This window comes from Rhinoderma darwinii, chromosome 3 (genome assembly GCF_050947455.1).
Source record: "Rhinoderma darwinii isolate aRhiDar2 chromosome 3, aRhiDar2.hap1, whole genome shotgun sequence".
Taxonomy (NCBI): domain Eukaryota; kingdom Metazoa; phylum Chordata; class Amphibia; order Anura; family Rhinodermatidae; genus Rhinoderma; species Rhinoderma darwinii.
This window is the reverse complement of record NC_134689.1, coordinates 204,787,439-204,804,194: the sequence shown is the minus strand read 5'-3', so window position 1 is coordinate 204,804,194 and position 16,756 is coordinate 204,787,439. Positions and strand designations below refer to the sequence as shown.

Here is a 16,756-nt window from a genome sequence, read left to right as displayed (position 1 = left end):
ATGCATTTAAGGCCTTTTAAATATTTTTTGCACTAGGATATGTTTAGTAAGTTAAAGGGTTTATCCAACGAAATATTAGCGTTAAACATGTGAAATTTAAAGGAAGTTTGACATCACATTTTCATTTCCCAAACCGCTACATAGGGGAGGATGATAGTTTTTCTAAACATACCAATGTTGCCCAAGTCAGCCCATCATGAGCCATAAAAACGTTCTTTCATTCCTCCGGGCGCTGTATGCACAGCAGTGTCTAGTAATCCACCAGGACACTTCCTGGATTGTAGGACTCTTCAGTGCTCATTTGCATGTGGCGCCTGGATTAATAAAAGCACTTTTTTTTATGGTTCACAATGGGTTGACTTGGGCAACATAGGTATGTTTAGAAAAACCATCAGCCTTCCCTATGTAGTGTTATTAGCGGCTTGGGAGGTGAAAATGTGATGACAAACTCCCGTTAAGTATATTTGCAATATAAATGCATTAAAAATAATGTATATTTACATTGGTGGTAGTGCCCCCGCATGAAAAAAAGGAACGGGCTTAAAGGATAATCGAATTTGCTTGTATATAACTTGCAAAGCGTTTGTTGGAGTCAGAAGTGATATAAATGCTCTGATAACATTATAGCCAAATACATTTTCTTTTACTTTTTCTCTTTTTTCATATTTATCCTGTAATTAGATGGAAGAAGATATTCAGATTTCAATTATGGAGTAAAATATCTCCCTACTGGAACAAAGCATTTTTATCAATCATCGTTATTCTCATTGTTCTTTTCCTTGGTAAGTACTTGTCTTAATATTGCATACATATATATATATATATATATATATATATATATATATATATATATATATATATATATATATCTGATGTGGTAAGACCTGCAGCTAGGATTTACAGTATTACAATTAATAATAATGTATTAAGGAATGTATATGTATCTTCCATATCTATCAATAGGACTACATCACCTATAAAACTTGTGTGATATATATATATAAAAAACCTCGGTACAGTCATACTCCTGACATGCAGAACATTGTCTGAAGCGCTATGTCTCTGACTGTTCCCCTGTATAGTCCGTGCCGCAGCAGCTGATGTCAAATGACTATGCATGTTGCAATTCTGTAACTTGAGAAAAAAAGGTGACTGTACTAGTAAAGTAAAGTAAAAAAAACACCATTATTTTCTCAGGAATATTTCTGCAGCATCTGGTAATGAATGGTGTTTCACATCATCTGAAAAATAGCTCGTATTTATACCAACAACAGCTGGGTGATATAAGGGAGGACTCCACCCAAAACATCTCCAGCCCGTGTGTTTTATATTACTAAAGTCAAAACAAATCACAACATATGTATAAGAAAACCAAAGATAAATGTATAATAATGGGTATACTAGGGTAGGCTGCACACATAAAACTGTATAACATCTACTGGTTGAACCTGCGTGGTTCAGGAGATGTCCTGTTTTATACCAGGCAGCCAGGTCAACAAGGTCATTGAAATCCGTGGTCATTGGTTGTCCTGATTTAACCCTTTCCCCCTGCTTGCTTTCTGGGCCCTAATGACAAAGCAATTTTTTGCGTTTTTCTATGGTCACATTCAAAGGGCTATAACTTTTTTATTTTCACGTGGACGTGGCTGTATGAGGACTTTTTTTTGTGGGATGAGTTGTATTTTTCAATGGCACCGTTTTGGGGTGTATAGAATTTATTTATTTTTTTATATTAACTTTTTTTGGGAGGGGATATAAAAACCCCCCAGAAATTTAGCCATTGTTCTATACATTTTACATATACACCGTTTACCGTGCGGCGTAAGAAACATGTTACCTTTATTCTCTAGGTCGGTACGATTACGGTGTTTCCAGATGTGCATAGTTTTTTTTAATGTTTTACTACTTTTGCAGAATAAAAACCTTTTTGAATTAAAATTATTTTGTTTTGCATCGTCTCTTTCCAAGAGCCATAACTTTTTTTTATTTTTCCATCAATGTCGCCATATGAGGGCTGTTTTTTTTGCGGGACTTCGTTGCTACCATTTTGTGGTACATGGGACTTATTGATTGATCTTTTATTATTATTTTTTGGGGGAATGGAAAAAAGAGTTTGTCGTTGTTTTTTGCGTTTTGGTTTTTGTACGCGTTCTTGTTGCAGTTTAAATAATATTCAAACTTTATTTTTGGGGTGATTACAATTGCGGGGATACCATATATGTGTAGTTTTTATTTTATTTTTACAGTTTTACTAAATAAAACCATTTTTTTATTAATATTTACTTCACATTAATTATTTTTTCAGAGCCACTAAAGGACTTTTGATCGCTTATATAATGCTGTGGTATACTTAGTATACCAAAGCATTACTGCCTGTTAGTATAAAACTGACAGGCATTTATTAGGCGATGCCTCTGGCACGGCCTAATAGGCATATAGCCAGGGCAGACACGGGGGCCTTTTGTTAGGCCCCCTGCTGCCATGGCACCCCATCGGATGCCCACAATTGCAGTTGCGGGCCACCGATGGGTAACAGAGGGAGCTCCTTTCCTCTGTAAACTACTCAAATGCAGCAGTCACTAATGACTGCGGCATTTGAGGGGTTAAATGGTCGCCATCGAAGTAAACTTCGATTGCTACCATTGGAGCAGGAGCCCGGCTGTCATCCGACAGCTGAGCCCCCGCTCCAGCCTGCACGGCACCCCCGTGCAGACTGTGAAAAGGCGGCGGCCTAGAATAAAGCCTTTTTAATGACAGCCGTGAAAAGGCGCATCGGCGGTCATTAAAGGGTTTGCCAATCAGGGACATTTATGGAATATCAACAGGATATGTCATAAATGTCAGATAGATGTTGGTCCCAGACCCATCTCTAGAACGGGGCCCCCTAAACCCTGCTCTACCTTTCTCTGTTCCCGCTGTCTCCTAGGCCACTTCGTCATTTCCGACAATGTAATCCAGAAAACTGCTTTAAATGTGAGAAAAATACCGTAATCACTTTTACTAGACTAGACTGCGCTATTCATTCCTTAACCCCTTAAGGACGCAGCCTAGTTTGGGCCTTAAGGCTCAGAGCCCATTTTTTAAATCTGACATATTTCACTTTATGTGGTAATAACGTCGGAATGCTTAAACCTATCCAAGCGATACTGAGATTGTTTTCTCGTGAGACATTGGGCTTTATGTTAGTGGTAAAATTCGGTCGATATATTCAGTGTTTATTTGTGAAAAATTGCAAAATTTTGAGAAAAATTTAAAAAAATAGCATTTTTCCGAATTTAAATGCATGTGCTTGTAAAACAGATGGTATACCAGCCAAAATAGTTACTAGCTCACATTTCCCATAAGTCTACTTTAGATCTGCATAGTTTTTAGAGCATGATTTTATTTTTTCTTGGACGTTACAAGGCTTAGAACATAAACTGCAATTTCTCATATTTTTAAAAACATTTCAAAAGCCTTTTTTTTAAGGTACCTGTTCAGTTCTGAAGGGGCTTTGAGGGGCCTATGTATTAGAAACCCCCATAAAACACCCCATTTTAAAAACTAGACCCCTCAAAGTATTCAAAATAGCATTTAGAAAGTTTTTTAACCCTTCAGGCATTTCACAGGAATTAAAGCAAAGTGGAGGTGAAATTTGTAAATTTCATTTTTCTTGCTGAATTTCAATTTTATTCAATTTTTTTTCTGTAACAAAGAAGCTTTTACCAGAGAAACACTACTAAATATGTATTGTCCAGATTCTGCAGTTTTTAGAAATGTCCCACATGTGGCTCTAGTGCGCTCGTGGACTAAAACACAAGCCCCAGAAGCAAAGAAGCACCTAGTGCATTTTGGTGCTTCTTTTTTATTAGCATATATTTTAGGCAGCATGCCAGGTTTGGAGAGGTATTGAGGTGCCAAAACAGTAGGAATCCCCCAAAACTGACCCCATTTTGGAAACTGCACCCCTCAAGGAATTCATTTATGGTTATTGTTACTATTTTGACCCCGTAGTTTTTTCACAGCGCGTATTTGAATTGGGCTGTGAAATTAAAAGAATGACAATTTTTCCAATAAGATGTCATTTTTGATCAGAATTTCTTATTTTCACAGGGAACAAAATGCCCCATTTTGTTGCCCAATTTGTCCTGAGTGCGGCAATACCCCACTTGTGGTGATAAACTGCCGTTTGGGCCCATGGGAGGACTCAGAAGGAAAGGAGCGCTATGTGTTCTTAGGAGTCCAGATTTTGCTGCATTGGCTTTCGGGTGCCATGTCGCATTTGCAGAGCCTCAGAGGTATCAAAGCAATGGAAACCCACCAAATGTGACCCCATTTTGGAAACAAAACCCCTCAAGGAATTTATTTATGGGTGTTGTGACCATTTAGACCCCACAGTTTTTTTCACAGAATTTATTTGAATTGGGCTGTGAATTAAAAAAAATGTAATTTTTTACAATAAGAGGTAGTTTTGGCTCAAAATTTCTTATTTTCACAAGGAATAAAATACCCCAATTTGTCCTGAGTGTGGCAATACCCTATTTGTGGTGATAAACTGCCGTTTGGGCCCATAGGAGGGCTCAGAAGGAAAGGACCACCATGTGGCCTACTGGGAATTTTCTGGTGCTAAGTCTTGTGTGCAGAAGCCCCTGAGGTATCAGTACAGTTGAAACCCCCGAGAAGTGACCCCGTTTTAAAAACGGCACCCCTTAAGGAATTCATCTAGAGGTGTAGTGAGCATTTTGACCCCACAGATATTGTGTAAAAGATAATGCGCAACAGATGGTGCAGAGTGAGATTTGCAATTTTCTATATATATGCCATGTCAGTGTCCGATATATTGTGCCCAGCATGTGCCACCGGAGACATACACCCCATAAACTGTAATGTGGGTTCTCCCGGGTACGGCAATACCCTACATGTGGCTGTTATTAGCTGCCTGGGCACACGGCAGGGCTCAGAAGGAAAGGACCACCATTTGGCCTACTGGAGCTTTTCTGGTGCGAAGTCTTGTACGCAGAAGCCCCTAAGGTACCGGTACAGTTGAAACCCCCGAGAAGTGACCCTGTTTTAAAATCTACACCCCTTAAGGCATTCATCTAGAGGTGTAGTGAGCATTTTGACCCCACAGGTATTGTGTAAAAGATAATGTGCAGCAGTTGGTGCAGAGTGAAATTTGCAATTTTCTATACATATATGCCAATTCAGTGTCCGATATATTGTGCCCAGCATGCGCCACCGGAGATATACACCTCATAAACTGTAATGTTGGTTCTCCCGGGTACGGCAATACCCTACATGTGGCTGTTATCAGCTGCCTGGGCACGCAGTAGGGCTCAGAGGGGAAAGAGGAGGGGTAAGCTGTGCGAAGTGGATCAGAGCGAGTAAAACTGGGGTAAATTAAAAATAAAGGGATGGATGATAAATTTTAAAACACTCTTTCATACAGAGCTCTGGTTTTTCGAGACACGCGTCACATTGGTATATTGTGTCCTCCCTTATCCCCCTCTTATAGCAGACTTTGCACCTCTTGACTTTTTCCCTTCTTGCCAGTTTGGGGAACTTCTCCTGGAAAGTGTTGCCCTAGTACGATGCGTGTGGCCTCGCTTCCAGAAGTACTGTAGGGCTTCAGGACTTGATCTGACAAGTCCACCCCTCCCATGTACCTATTGTAGTCCAGGATGCAGTCTGGTTTGGGGGTCTCTGTACTGGTACCTCGTACAGGTACATGGGTACTGGTGTGGCATCTCCCTTGTCTTGTACTTGACACACAATATGTTGCTGCTAGAATGTGCCCTGCTCTCACCCCTTCTTGTTTGCCCAAGCAGAGTCTTAGGGAGGCCTGTCAGATTTCTTCTAGCAGTGCCGCATGCCGCAGGACTTCTGGAAGCGAGGCAGTTGAAGAGTGGGACGCTGGTATAAAAATTATCCAGGTAGAGGTGGTAACCCTGGTCCAGCAGTGGGTGCACCAAATCCCACACAATTTTTGTATTAACTCCCAGTAAGGGGGGGCATTCTGGGGGCTGAATACTGGTGTCCTTCCCTTCATATATCCTAAATTTGTAGGTATACCCTGATGCACTCTCGCACAGCTTATACATCTTCACGCCATACCTTGCCCTCTTACCCGGCAGGTACTGCCGGAATTGAACCCTCCCTTTAAAATGTACCAGGGACTCATCAATACACTTCTCTGGGGTGTATGCTTGGGAAAACCGGGCACTGAAACGGTCTAATAGGGGTCTCCATTTATACAAACGGTCAAAACTGGGGTCATCTCGGGGTGGGCACGGCTCATTATGAGTATAATGTAAGAAGCAAAGTATTGCCTCATTTTTATTTTATTTTTTAGTTTCCAGCTCAGTTCTGAAGTTGCTTTGAGGGGCCCATATATTAGACACCCTTATCAAACAACCCATTTCAGAAACTAGACCCCTCAAAGTATTCACAACAGCATTTAGAAAGTTTATTAACCCTTTAGGTGTTTCACAGGAATTTAGAGCAAAGTAGAGGTGACATTTAATTATTTTAATTTAATTTATTAGGCACCATGTCCGGTTTGAAGAGGTCTTGTGGTGCTAAAACAGTGGAAACCCCCCAAAAGTGACCCCTTTTTGGAAACTAGACCCCTTGAGGAATCCATTGTAGTTTTCATGGGGTGCATGCGAGTTTTTGATCAGTTTTTATTCTATTTTTAAGAGGCGTGGTGACTAAAAAACAGCAATTTTACTATTGTTTTTTATTCTATTTTTTTACAGCGTTCACCGTGCGCTATAAATGACATTCACTTTATTCTGCGGGGCGATACGATTACGGCGATACCAGATGTTTATACTTTTATTTTATGTCTTATGGCATTTGCACAATAAAATACATTTTGTAAAGTATAATTTATTTTTTGTGTTACCTTATTCTAAGAGCCATAACTGTTTTATTTTTCCATCAGGAAAGTCGTGCGAGGACTTATTTTTTGCGTAACGAACTGTAGTTTCGATCAGTACCATTTTTAGGTACATGCAACTTTTTGATCTCTTTTTATTCCATTTTTTGGGAGGTGAAGTGACCAAACAATTGTGATTGTGGTACGGTTTATTATTATTTTCTTTTACGGCGTTCACCGCGCGGGATAAATAACGACATCGTTTTGTAGTTCAGGACGTTACGGACGCGGCGATATCAATTATGTATAGTTTATTTGTTTATTTATATATTTTTATTAATAATAAAGGACTGATAAGGGAAAAAGGGGGATTTTTACTTTTAGCGCTTTTAAAACTTTTATTTTCTTATATTTACACAACTTTTTTTTCGGATCGGTCCCTGCACACTAAGCTGTGTTAGCCTGCTGTCGGAAACAGCAGGTATCACAGCTCAAACACGCGCCGGGGAAAGATGGCGCCGTGTTAACTCAGGTCAGTACTATTACTGAGCTGAGCGCGAACAATGCGCTCAGCACGACGTAATAGTACTGACCTGAGCGCGAAGGGGTTAAATTAAATTTTTTTTTTACAACCAAACAGATTTAAAGGGTGTGTGTTTTTTTTATTATCAGAAAATAACCTATTGTTTAAATCAAGTTTTTATGTTAAAGATATTTTTTATTTTTTTATTTTTATAGCTCAGGCACGATGCTGCCACAAAATCATGTACAGAAAATAGAATAAAAGAGAAAAACAGATTAAAAAAAACAAGTATATGTATCAGTATCTGGTTTTAATTAGGAAAAAAATATAGGGGATACATTTCCTTTAATGACATTTTACAATATTTATTAGTTTACACAGTTCAGAGCCCTTTTTGGGTGTTCCAGCACTTTTGATGCAACGGATCCAGCAGAGCATCATGACTAATGTTATGTGTGGAAGCCATGATGCCAATGTCAACAGAACCTTAAGCTACCCGCTAGCCGACTGCTATTCCTTCCGACTTTCCCATACACATGCATGCTTAGCCAGTTCCCCCACCTTGGCCAATTCTCCGCCTAGATACGGTGGCTGCCTTAGCAGGCGGGACGGGGGTCGGATGAGGTGGCACCCGCATCTATCAGACATTTATGGCATACACTGCGGATATGCCATAAATGTTTATGTTGCGAATACCCCTAAGTAAGTATAAGGTTTTGTTTTTGTTAATCTGCTATTTTCCACATCAGACATTCCACCTGAAAAACCGCACCACAATTTGGTACGGTTCTTTGGCCGGAATTCCCTATGAGGTCCAGGGCGGGTATGTGGTGTACTTTTACGCAGCGTAGCCACCTTGTGTGAACATGGACTTAAATGTATTAGAAATGAATGTCATCTGTCATTCTTAGATCTTGTTCACACAGTGCAGATTTGATGCAGACTTTGCAAGTATTTTTTGTAATCAAAACTAGGAACGAAAACTAAACATTAAAAATATGTAAAGGAAGGCCTTAAAATGTCTCCTCTCCTGGATCCAATTCTGGTTTTGGCTTAAAAAATTTATGCAAATCTGCACTGCGTTAACAGGGCCTAAGGGTGTATTCACACAGGGAAGTTTTGCTGAGTCACTGAAAACGACACTGCATAAACGCGTTCGTTTTTAACACCATTTGCTGCCGTTTTGCAGGTAGCATGGAAGCTTATAGTTTTTTATGCGCATATTAATGCATGTTTATTCATTTAGTGCTAGATGTCATTTTAGGGGGGCAGCTTTTTTTTTTTTTTTTTTTTAAAGAAATATTTCTAGAATACCTTCCTATAGCTGAATCTATCAACAACCCCATTTGTGTACCGCAGGTAAAACATTAAATTGACCATTATTTTACATGTGGTTGGGGTTTTCACTATTGGAGAGTGAACGGGATTGACAACAATGAAATCGATACGGCATCTAAACCGCCACAAATTTGATGAATGTAAACGACATTATGATTACAAATGGTTGGGGCAGAATGGCAGCTGCTGACGTGGTTTTCCGTGTGGGGGAAGTGGTAATGTGATGTTGATGTTCATGCAACATTGCTGTATACACAACATCAGAGAAGCCTGTGTGCTAGGACTGCCACTCCTGTCTCGATCATTGAGAGGCACATAGGAAGCCCAGCTTCATGCCCTTTGTAACTATTTCCCCTTTGTTATGGCAACATAATATTTTTCTATTGAATAAACGTCTTGAATCGCTCCTCATGTTAGAGTTTTTTGTGCGGATACATAACATTTCTTCCTTTTTAACCTCATCTTACTCTTAGCAGCTCCATAAATCATTTATTTTTCAAACCTTGAATTTATTTGGTACTAGGACAGATCCTCCGCTTTTTTAAATATGAAGTTGCTCCCAAAATATTCTGCATGACATAATCGACCTGTACATGTTTGGGAATGCCCTTATAGCTAAACCCTTTGATGCAATAACTCTATTTGGGTTTGCTGAGTTTTCCCAGATAATTCTAATAAGATCTTTTCTTCTCCCTTAGTTACATGGCCAATAATTCCTGGATATATTTCTGTAATCTAGGGTTCCACAGGGAAGTATCTGGGCTGAAGTTAGTAGTGGCTACTAATGGTTAACTGATCATAAAAAATAAAAATAAATTAATGCAAGGCATTTCATGATGTACGTCAATGTCAAGGTACACCAAGGTTGTTATTTGATCATGCTTTCTCACCTTCACATTTATAAAAGTGATATAAATTATATACTGTATCTGGAAGATCCAACACAATGAAGACAAAAACTCTGAGTAACGAGGTTACTGAAAAGATCCACAGTGGATGGATACGAGAAACATCCTAAAAGCAGGAGCGTAGATGTAGGGGTGCGCAGGTAGCAGTCACACCTGGGCCCTTTGCCTGAGGGGGCCCAAAGTTCCCTTTGTCACATAATATACAGTGAAGGAAATAAGTATTTGATCCCTTGCTGATTTTGTAAGTTTGCCCACTGTCAAAGACATGAACAGTCTAGAATTTTTAGGCTAGGTTAATTTTACCAGTGAGAGATAGATTATATAAAAAAAGAAAAACAGAAAATCACATTGTCAAAATTCTATATATTTATTTGCATTGTGCACAGAGAAATAAGTATTTGATCCCTTTGGCAAACAAGACTTAATACTTGGTGGCAAAACCCTTGTTGGCAAGCACAGCAGTCAGACGTTTTTTGTAGTTAATGATGAGGTTTGCACACATGTTAGATGGAATTTTGGCCCACTCCTCTTTGCAGATCATCTGTAAATCATTAAGATTTCGAGGCTGTCGCTTGGCAACTCGGACCTTCAGCTCCCTCCATAAGTTTTCGATGGGATTAAGGTCTGGAGACTGGCTAGGCCACTCCATGACCTTAATGTGCTTCTTTTTGAGCCACTCCTTTGTTGCCTTGGCTGTGTTTCGGGTCATTGTCGTGCTGGAAGACCCAGCCACGAGCCATTTTTAATGTCCTGGTGGAGGGAAGGAGGTTGTCACTCAGGATTTGACGGTACATGGCTCCATCCATTCTCCCATTGATGCGGTGAAGTAGTCCTGTGCCCTTAGCAGAGAAACACCCCCAAAACATAATGTTTCCACCTCCATGCTTGACAGTGGGGACGGTGTTCTTTGGGTCATAGGCAGCATTTCTCTTCCTCCAAACACGGCGAGTTGAGTTAATGCCAAAGAGCTCAATTTTAGTCTCATCTGACCACAGCACCTTCTCCCAATCACTCTCAGAATCATCCAGATGTTCATTTGCAAACTTCAGACGGGCCTGTACGTGTGCCTTCTTGAGCAGGGGGACCTTGCGGGCACTGCAGGATTTTAATCCATTACGGCGTAATGTGTTACCAATGGTTTTCTTGGTGACTGTGGTCCCAGCTGCCTTGAGATCATTAACAAGTTCCCCCCATGTAGTTTTCGGCTGAGCTCTCACCTTCCTCAGGATCAAGGATACCCCACGAGGTGAGATTTTGCATGGAGCCCCAGATCGATGTCGATTGACAGTCATTTTGTATGTCTTCCATTTTCTTACTATTGCACCAACAGTTGTCTCCTTCTCACCCAGCGTCTTACTTATGGTTTTGTAGCCCATTCCAGCCTTGTGCAGGTCTATGATCTTGTCCCTGACATCCTTAGAAAGCTCTTTGGTTTTGCCCATGTTGTAGAGGTTAGAGTCAGACTGATTAATTGAGTCTGCGGACAGGAGTCTTTTATACAGGTGACCATGTAAGACAGCTGTCTTTAATGCAGGCACCAAGTTGATTTGGAGCGTGTATCTGGTCTGGAGGAGGCTGAACTCTTAATGGTTGGTAGGGGATCAAATACTTATTTCTCTGTGCACAATGCAAATAAATATATATAATTTTGACAATGTGATTTTCTGTTTTTTTTTTTAAATATAATCTATCTCTCACTGGTAAAATTAACCTAGCCTAAAAATTCTAGACTGTTCGTGTCTTTGACAGTGGGCAAACTAACAAAATCAGCAAGGGCTCAAATACTTATTTCCTTCACTGTATGTTGGAAGAAAAAATTATCTATTGTCTCCATTACGATGGCCTTTGGCTTAACCGGTTGGGATCTCGGCAGCAGCACTCACTCCATACTGCAATTCCAACGCGAATATTCTTCTGCCCTGTGGTGAGCATTCATTTGTATTTACGGACTGCTACTCCTTGGATTTACTTACACTATGTGGCGCTGTGCTTTTTTCTTTATTTCTTTGTCACATAAGACACTTTTATTAAAAAGTGACACATGGTAGGTGGGCTTTTGCATTGGGACCAGGATATTCAAGATACGCCTCTGCCCTGTCCACATGTGCATCGGAGGCTCTGTTACGGAACTCCGTTGCAGATACCATAGTTTCGAGCTCACTAAATTATTTTATCCAGGAAAATGACAAACCATGACGGAACCCCCGACAGAACCCATTAAATTCAATGAGTTTCGTTGGGCGCTGTAGGTTTTCGTCATGCAATGAATCTGGCCCTTTCAGTATTTTCCCGGAACTCCGATGTAAACACAGACTTACACTACCGTTCAAAAGTTTGGGGTCACCCAGACAATTTTGTGTTTTCCATGAAAACTCACACTTATATTTATCAAATGAGTTGCAAAATGACTAGAAAATATAGTCAAGACATTGACAAGGTTAGAAATAATGATTTTTATTCGAAATAATAATTTTCTCCTTCAAACTTTGCTTTTGTCAAAGAATGCTTCATTTGCAGCAATTACAGCATTGCAGACCTTTGGCATTCTAGCTGTTAATTTGCTGAGGTAATCGGGAGAAATTTCACCCCATGCTTCCAGAAGCCCCTCCCACAAGTTGGATTGGCTTGATGGGCACTTCTTGCGTACCATACGGTCAAGCTGCTCCCACAACAGCTCTATGGGGTTGAGATCTGGTGACTGCGCTGGCCACTCCATTACAGATAGAATACCAGCTGCCTGCTTCTTCCCTAAATAGTTCTTGCACAATTTGGAGGTGTGCTTTGGGTCATTGTCCTGTTGTAGGATGAAATTGGCTCCAATCAAGCGATGTCCACAGGGTATGGCATGGCGTTGCAAAATGGAGTGATAGCCTTCCTTATTCAAAATCCCTTTTACCTTGTACAAATCTCCCACTTTACCAGCACCAAAGCAATCCCAGACCATCATATTACCTCCACCATGCTTGACAGATGGCGTCAGGCACTCTTCTAGCATCTTTTCAGTTGTTCTGCGTCTCACAAATGTTCTTCTGTGTGATCCAAACACCTCAAACTTCGATTCGTCTGTCCATAACACTTTTTTCCAATCTTCCTCTGTCCAATGTCTGTGTGCTTTTGTCCATATTAATCTTTTCCTTTTATTAGCCAGTCTCAGATATGGCTTTTTCTTTGCCACTCTGCCCTGAAGGCCAGCATCCCGGAGTCGCCTCTTCACTGTAGACGTTGACACTGGCGTTTTGCGGGTACTATTTAATTAAGCTGCCAGTTGAGGACCTGTGAGGCGTCTATTTCTCAAACTAGAGACTCTAATGTACTTGTCTTGTTGCTCAGTTGTGCAGTGGGGCCTCCCACTTCTCTTTCTACTCTGGTTACAGCCTGTGTGTGCTGTCCTCTGAAGGGAGTAGTACACACCGTTGTAAGAAATCTTCAGTTTCTTGGCAATTTCTCGCATGGAATAGCCTTCATTTCTAAGAACAAGAATAGACTGTCGAGTTTCACATGAAAGCTCTCTTTTTCTAGCCATTTTGAGAGTTTAATCGAACCCACAAATGTAATGCTCCAGATTCTTAACTAGCTCAAAGGAAGGTCCGTTTTATAGCTCCTCTAAATGGCAAAACTGTTTACAGCGGTGCTAACATAATTGCACAAGGGTTTTCAAGTGTTTTCTAATCATCCATTAGCCTTCTAACACAGTTAGCAAACACAATGTACCATTAGAACACTGGAGTGATGGTTGCTGGAAATGGGCCTCTATACACCTATGTAGATACTGCATTAAAAACCAGACGTTTGCAGCTAGAATAGTCATTTAGCACATTAACAATGTATAGAGTGTATTTCTGATTAATTTAATGTTCTCTTCATTGAAAAAAACGGTGCTTTTCTTTCAAAAATAAGGACATTTCTAAGTGACTCTAAACTTTTGAACGGTAGTGTATGTATTCTTTTCATAACACATTGTACATCAATTGCTTATCCACTTCTTTTAGCCCTTTACCTTTTTTTTACATGGTTAATTGCCTCATTTCTAAAGGCTTTAGAGCTTTTTATCACTTGGAGCATCATTTTTCTTTAATTTCCAGATGCTGTGAGAGAGGTGAGAAGGTATTCTGTGAATCCGGAAATTGATAAATCTGCAAAGCTTTACTCGAACACGTTTGATCATCTCCATATGAAGCTCTTCAGAGCCCAACGAAATCTTTATATCTCTGGATTCTCCCTCTTTCTTTGGCTGTAAGTATAAAATAGTGAACCTTTGCATGTGTTTTAGAGGTAAGTAAAGATCGAATTCTATAATTGCTAAGACCCAGACTGCTCTAAAGGCCCTTTTACACGGCCTGTTAATCTGCTGATCTTCTCATTTATGCAGCAATAAATGTTATCGTTGTTGGCTACACATCTCCCTGTGTAAACACGGAGATATGCTGCCGACCTGATGGAACTGTATGAGGACGAGCGATCGTAGTAACAATTGCTCGTCCCCATACGTATCCAATCATTGTCTCGTTGATCGGTGCTGTTTTCACAGCCGTGTAATAGGACCTTAAGAGTGAGCCAATTTTCAGTCACCATTTGTGAAGAGTAATTTCTCCCATACATAAGATAGTATTAGGACAAACGGATGATGATGAAGTCATTGTGAACTCTGCCCTCTATCTCCCGTAAACATATTTTAATCATGCAGATCCTATCATTGAGCCTACACTTTTTCTTGCCTGCAGACACACATACAGCAGCCTCCTCTGATTCCTCAATGCCAGAAGTGCTCACCTTTTATAATCCAAGGGTCATAGCGTCAGATTGCACAGACCAAATTGCATATATATTTTTTTAGCTTTTTTCCGGTAACAGATGGGGTTTTAACCCCTACACCACATAATGATATCCTTAAGCATATACGTCATGATAAAGTCCATGAGCGTTCATGACGTATACATTAAATGTATATCATTGTAGTCTTTGGTAGACAGATGCCACTGTTAGGAATCCCTCACAGTCCGTATTTAACGTATAAGTCAGGAGCTTTTCCCAGCGTATATTTATGTTTTCCTGGCGTATACGTAAGGCCCCAAACGTGGGTGCCTTAAATGTGCAATGTTTATCATAGTAGGATGTAATAGTACCTCTAGCAGATGCCGTGGGCACAGGATTTGTGTCTGCACCATCAGCAGCGGGTACCCACTGTAATATGCAAACGTTTTGCTTCAGTGGCCAGGATAAGAGAGAACTCTGAACCCCGGTGTCATAGATTCCTGCCATGGCTATATGCCTATAAGGCTGGATTCAAATGTTTTGTTGCAGATTTTATTGCAGATGTTTGAGCCACAGCAAGAAGTGGTTTCAAAATAAAGGTTAAATATAAAGGAAAAACAGCAGCAGAATTCCATTTTTTTCAATGCCCAAAAAATAAGAATAATAACTTAAACGTACGCTAAAATGGTACCACTAAAACAACAAAAAAAATTGTTATGGTGCCTGGAATGCGATGATGCCTTAACAAAAAGATTCCTGCAGTCTAAAATATGCTCGGCAAGGCCCTACAACTGCCTGTATATTTAACATACACGGACAAATATATTAGCATTAATGTTTATGGCCGTAAATTACATAGTGAAATAAAAGATTGAGAAAGAAAAGCCCTTTTATGGGATATAAATAAAGTAATGGCTAAGAAAAAATACTTTTGGTTTTATTTAATTTTAGTTGGAAGACACCACATAATATAGACCTGTTTGATATATATTTATAACCATCTGTACTAGTCTCAGTGCCTTGTGAAACTATTCACACCCCCCTCCTTTATTGGTACTGTTTTTCCTGTTTTGTTGCAAAATGAATTTTTGGAGGGGTTTGTACCCTTTGAAGGTGCAAAATATTTTTTTTTTTCTGTGACAAACAACAGAGGTCTTTAATGTGCGTAAATATTCACCCCATGAAAGTCAATCCTTTGTGGAGCCACCTTTTAGGTACAATTACAGATGCAAGTCTCTTGGGGTATGTCTCTATTCGCTTAGCACATCTAGATGCTGGGATTTTTTCCCAGGTTTCCAGGCAAAACTGCTCAAACTCCTTTAAAGAGGCTCTGTCACCAGTTTCATACTTCCATACCTCCTACCTAATCTAATAAGTGCTGTGTTGTAGAAAACATTTATTTAGCGACAGTTATGAGCATTTTAACATTTATGCAAGTTTTTTGTAAAAGCCCAAATGGGCATTTTTTTTTACTTTAACCAAGTGGGTGCGTTGTAAAGAAAAGTGTATACTTCTTTTCATTCATGTCCAGCTTTAGTCACAGCACAGTGTGATATCGCGAGATCATGCTGTGACATCACTTCATCCCGCAGGTCCTTCACCGGAGTGACGGAAGAATGACCAGACATCGCCTCCAGCCCCCTCCTTGCTCAAGCCGATGCCTGGTCATTCTCCCGACGCTCCGGTGAAGGAACAGCAGGAGTAAGTGAAGACACAGCGTGATCTCGCGAGATCACGCTGATCTGTGACTAAAGCTGGACATGAATGAAGAGAAGCGTATGACGCTGATTGGTCAGCGTCATACGCTTTTCTTTACAACGCCCACTTGGTTAAAGTAAAAAAAAATTGCCCTGTTGGGCTTTTACAAAAAATTTGCATAAATATTAAAATGCTCAGAACTTTGTCACTAATAAATGTTTTTTTTAAAACAACAACACTGTTCTCTACAACACCGCGCCTATTAGATTAAGTAGGAGGTAGGGAATTATGAAACTGGTGACAGAGCCTCTTTAAGTTAGATGGGTAACATTGTGTATAGCAGTCTTCAAGTCATGCCACATGTTGTGAACATACGTTTCTAACCTTGTAGCGCTCGCATCGCGCTGGGAGAAGAGTCGTCGGGCATATTCATGAGCTATCCCTCCCCCCGCCCAGCAACCGATTATGCATTGCGAGTGTCCTTCCTGCTAAGGGCCCCATGTTGTCACTTCGTCCTATGGAAAATCCTGAACGTGTAAACATAGCCTAAATAATGCTATTCAAACGATATTGTCTGATATGGTTATCCTCATCTATTTGACAGTGTTCTGAGAAGGGTAACTAATCTGATTGTGCAGTTGGCAACTGGGATGGAATCCTGTGATTCTCTGAAGGCAC

General features: G+C 40.2%; 1 protein-coding gene across 3 annotated transcripts in view; it reads left to right on the top strand.

Moving 5' to 3' along the window:
* Positions 1 to 16,756, top strand: part of BCAP29 (B cell receptor associated protein 29) — a 61,583-nt gene that overhangs the window by 32,021 nt on the left and 12,806 nt on the right. For all 3 annotated transcript variants that reach the window (XM_075857272.1, XM_075857270.1, XM_075857269.1), the window contains exons 3-5: positions 682 to 782; positions 13,711 to 13,861; positions 16,683 to 16,756. The exon at positions 16,683 to 16,756 is cut by the window's right edge and continues 62 nt beyond it. In XM_075857272.1, coding sequence (XP_075713387.1) covers positions 682 to 782; positions 13,711 to 13,861; positions 16,683 to 16,756 — 326 coding nt within the window. The remainder of the gene's footprint in view (positions 1 to 681; positions 783 to 13,710; positions 13,862 to 16,682) is intronic.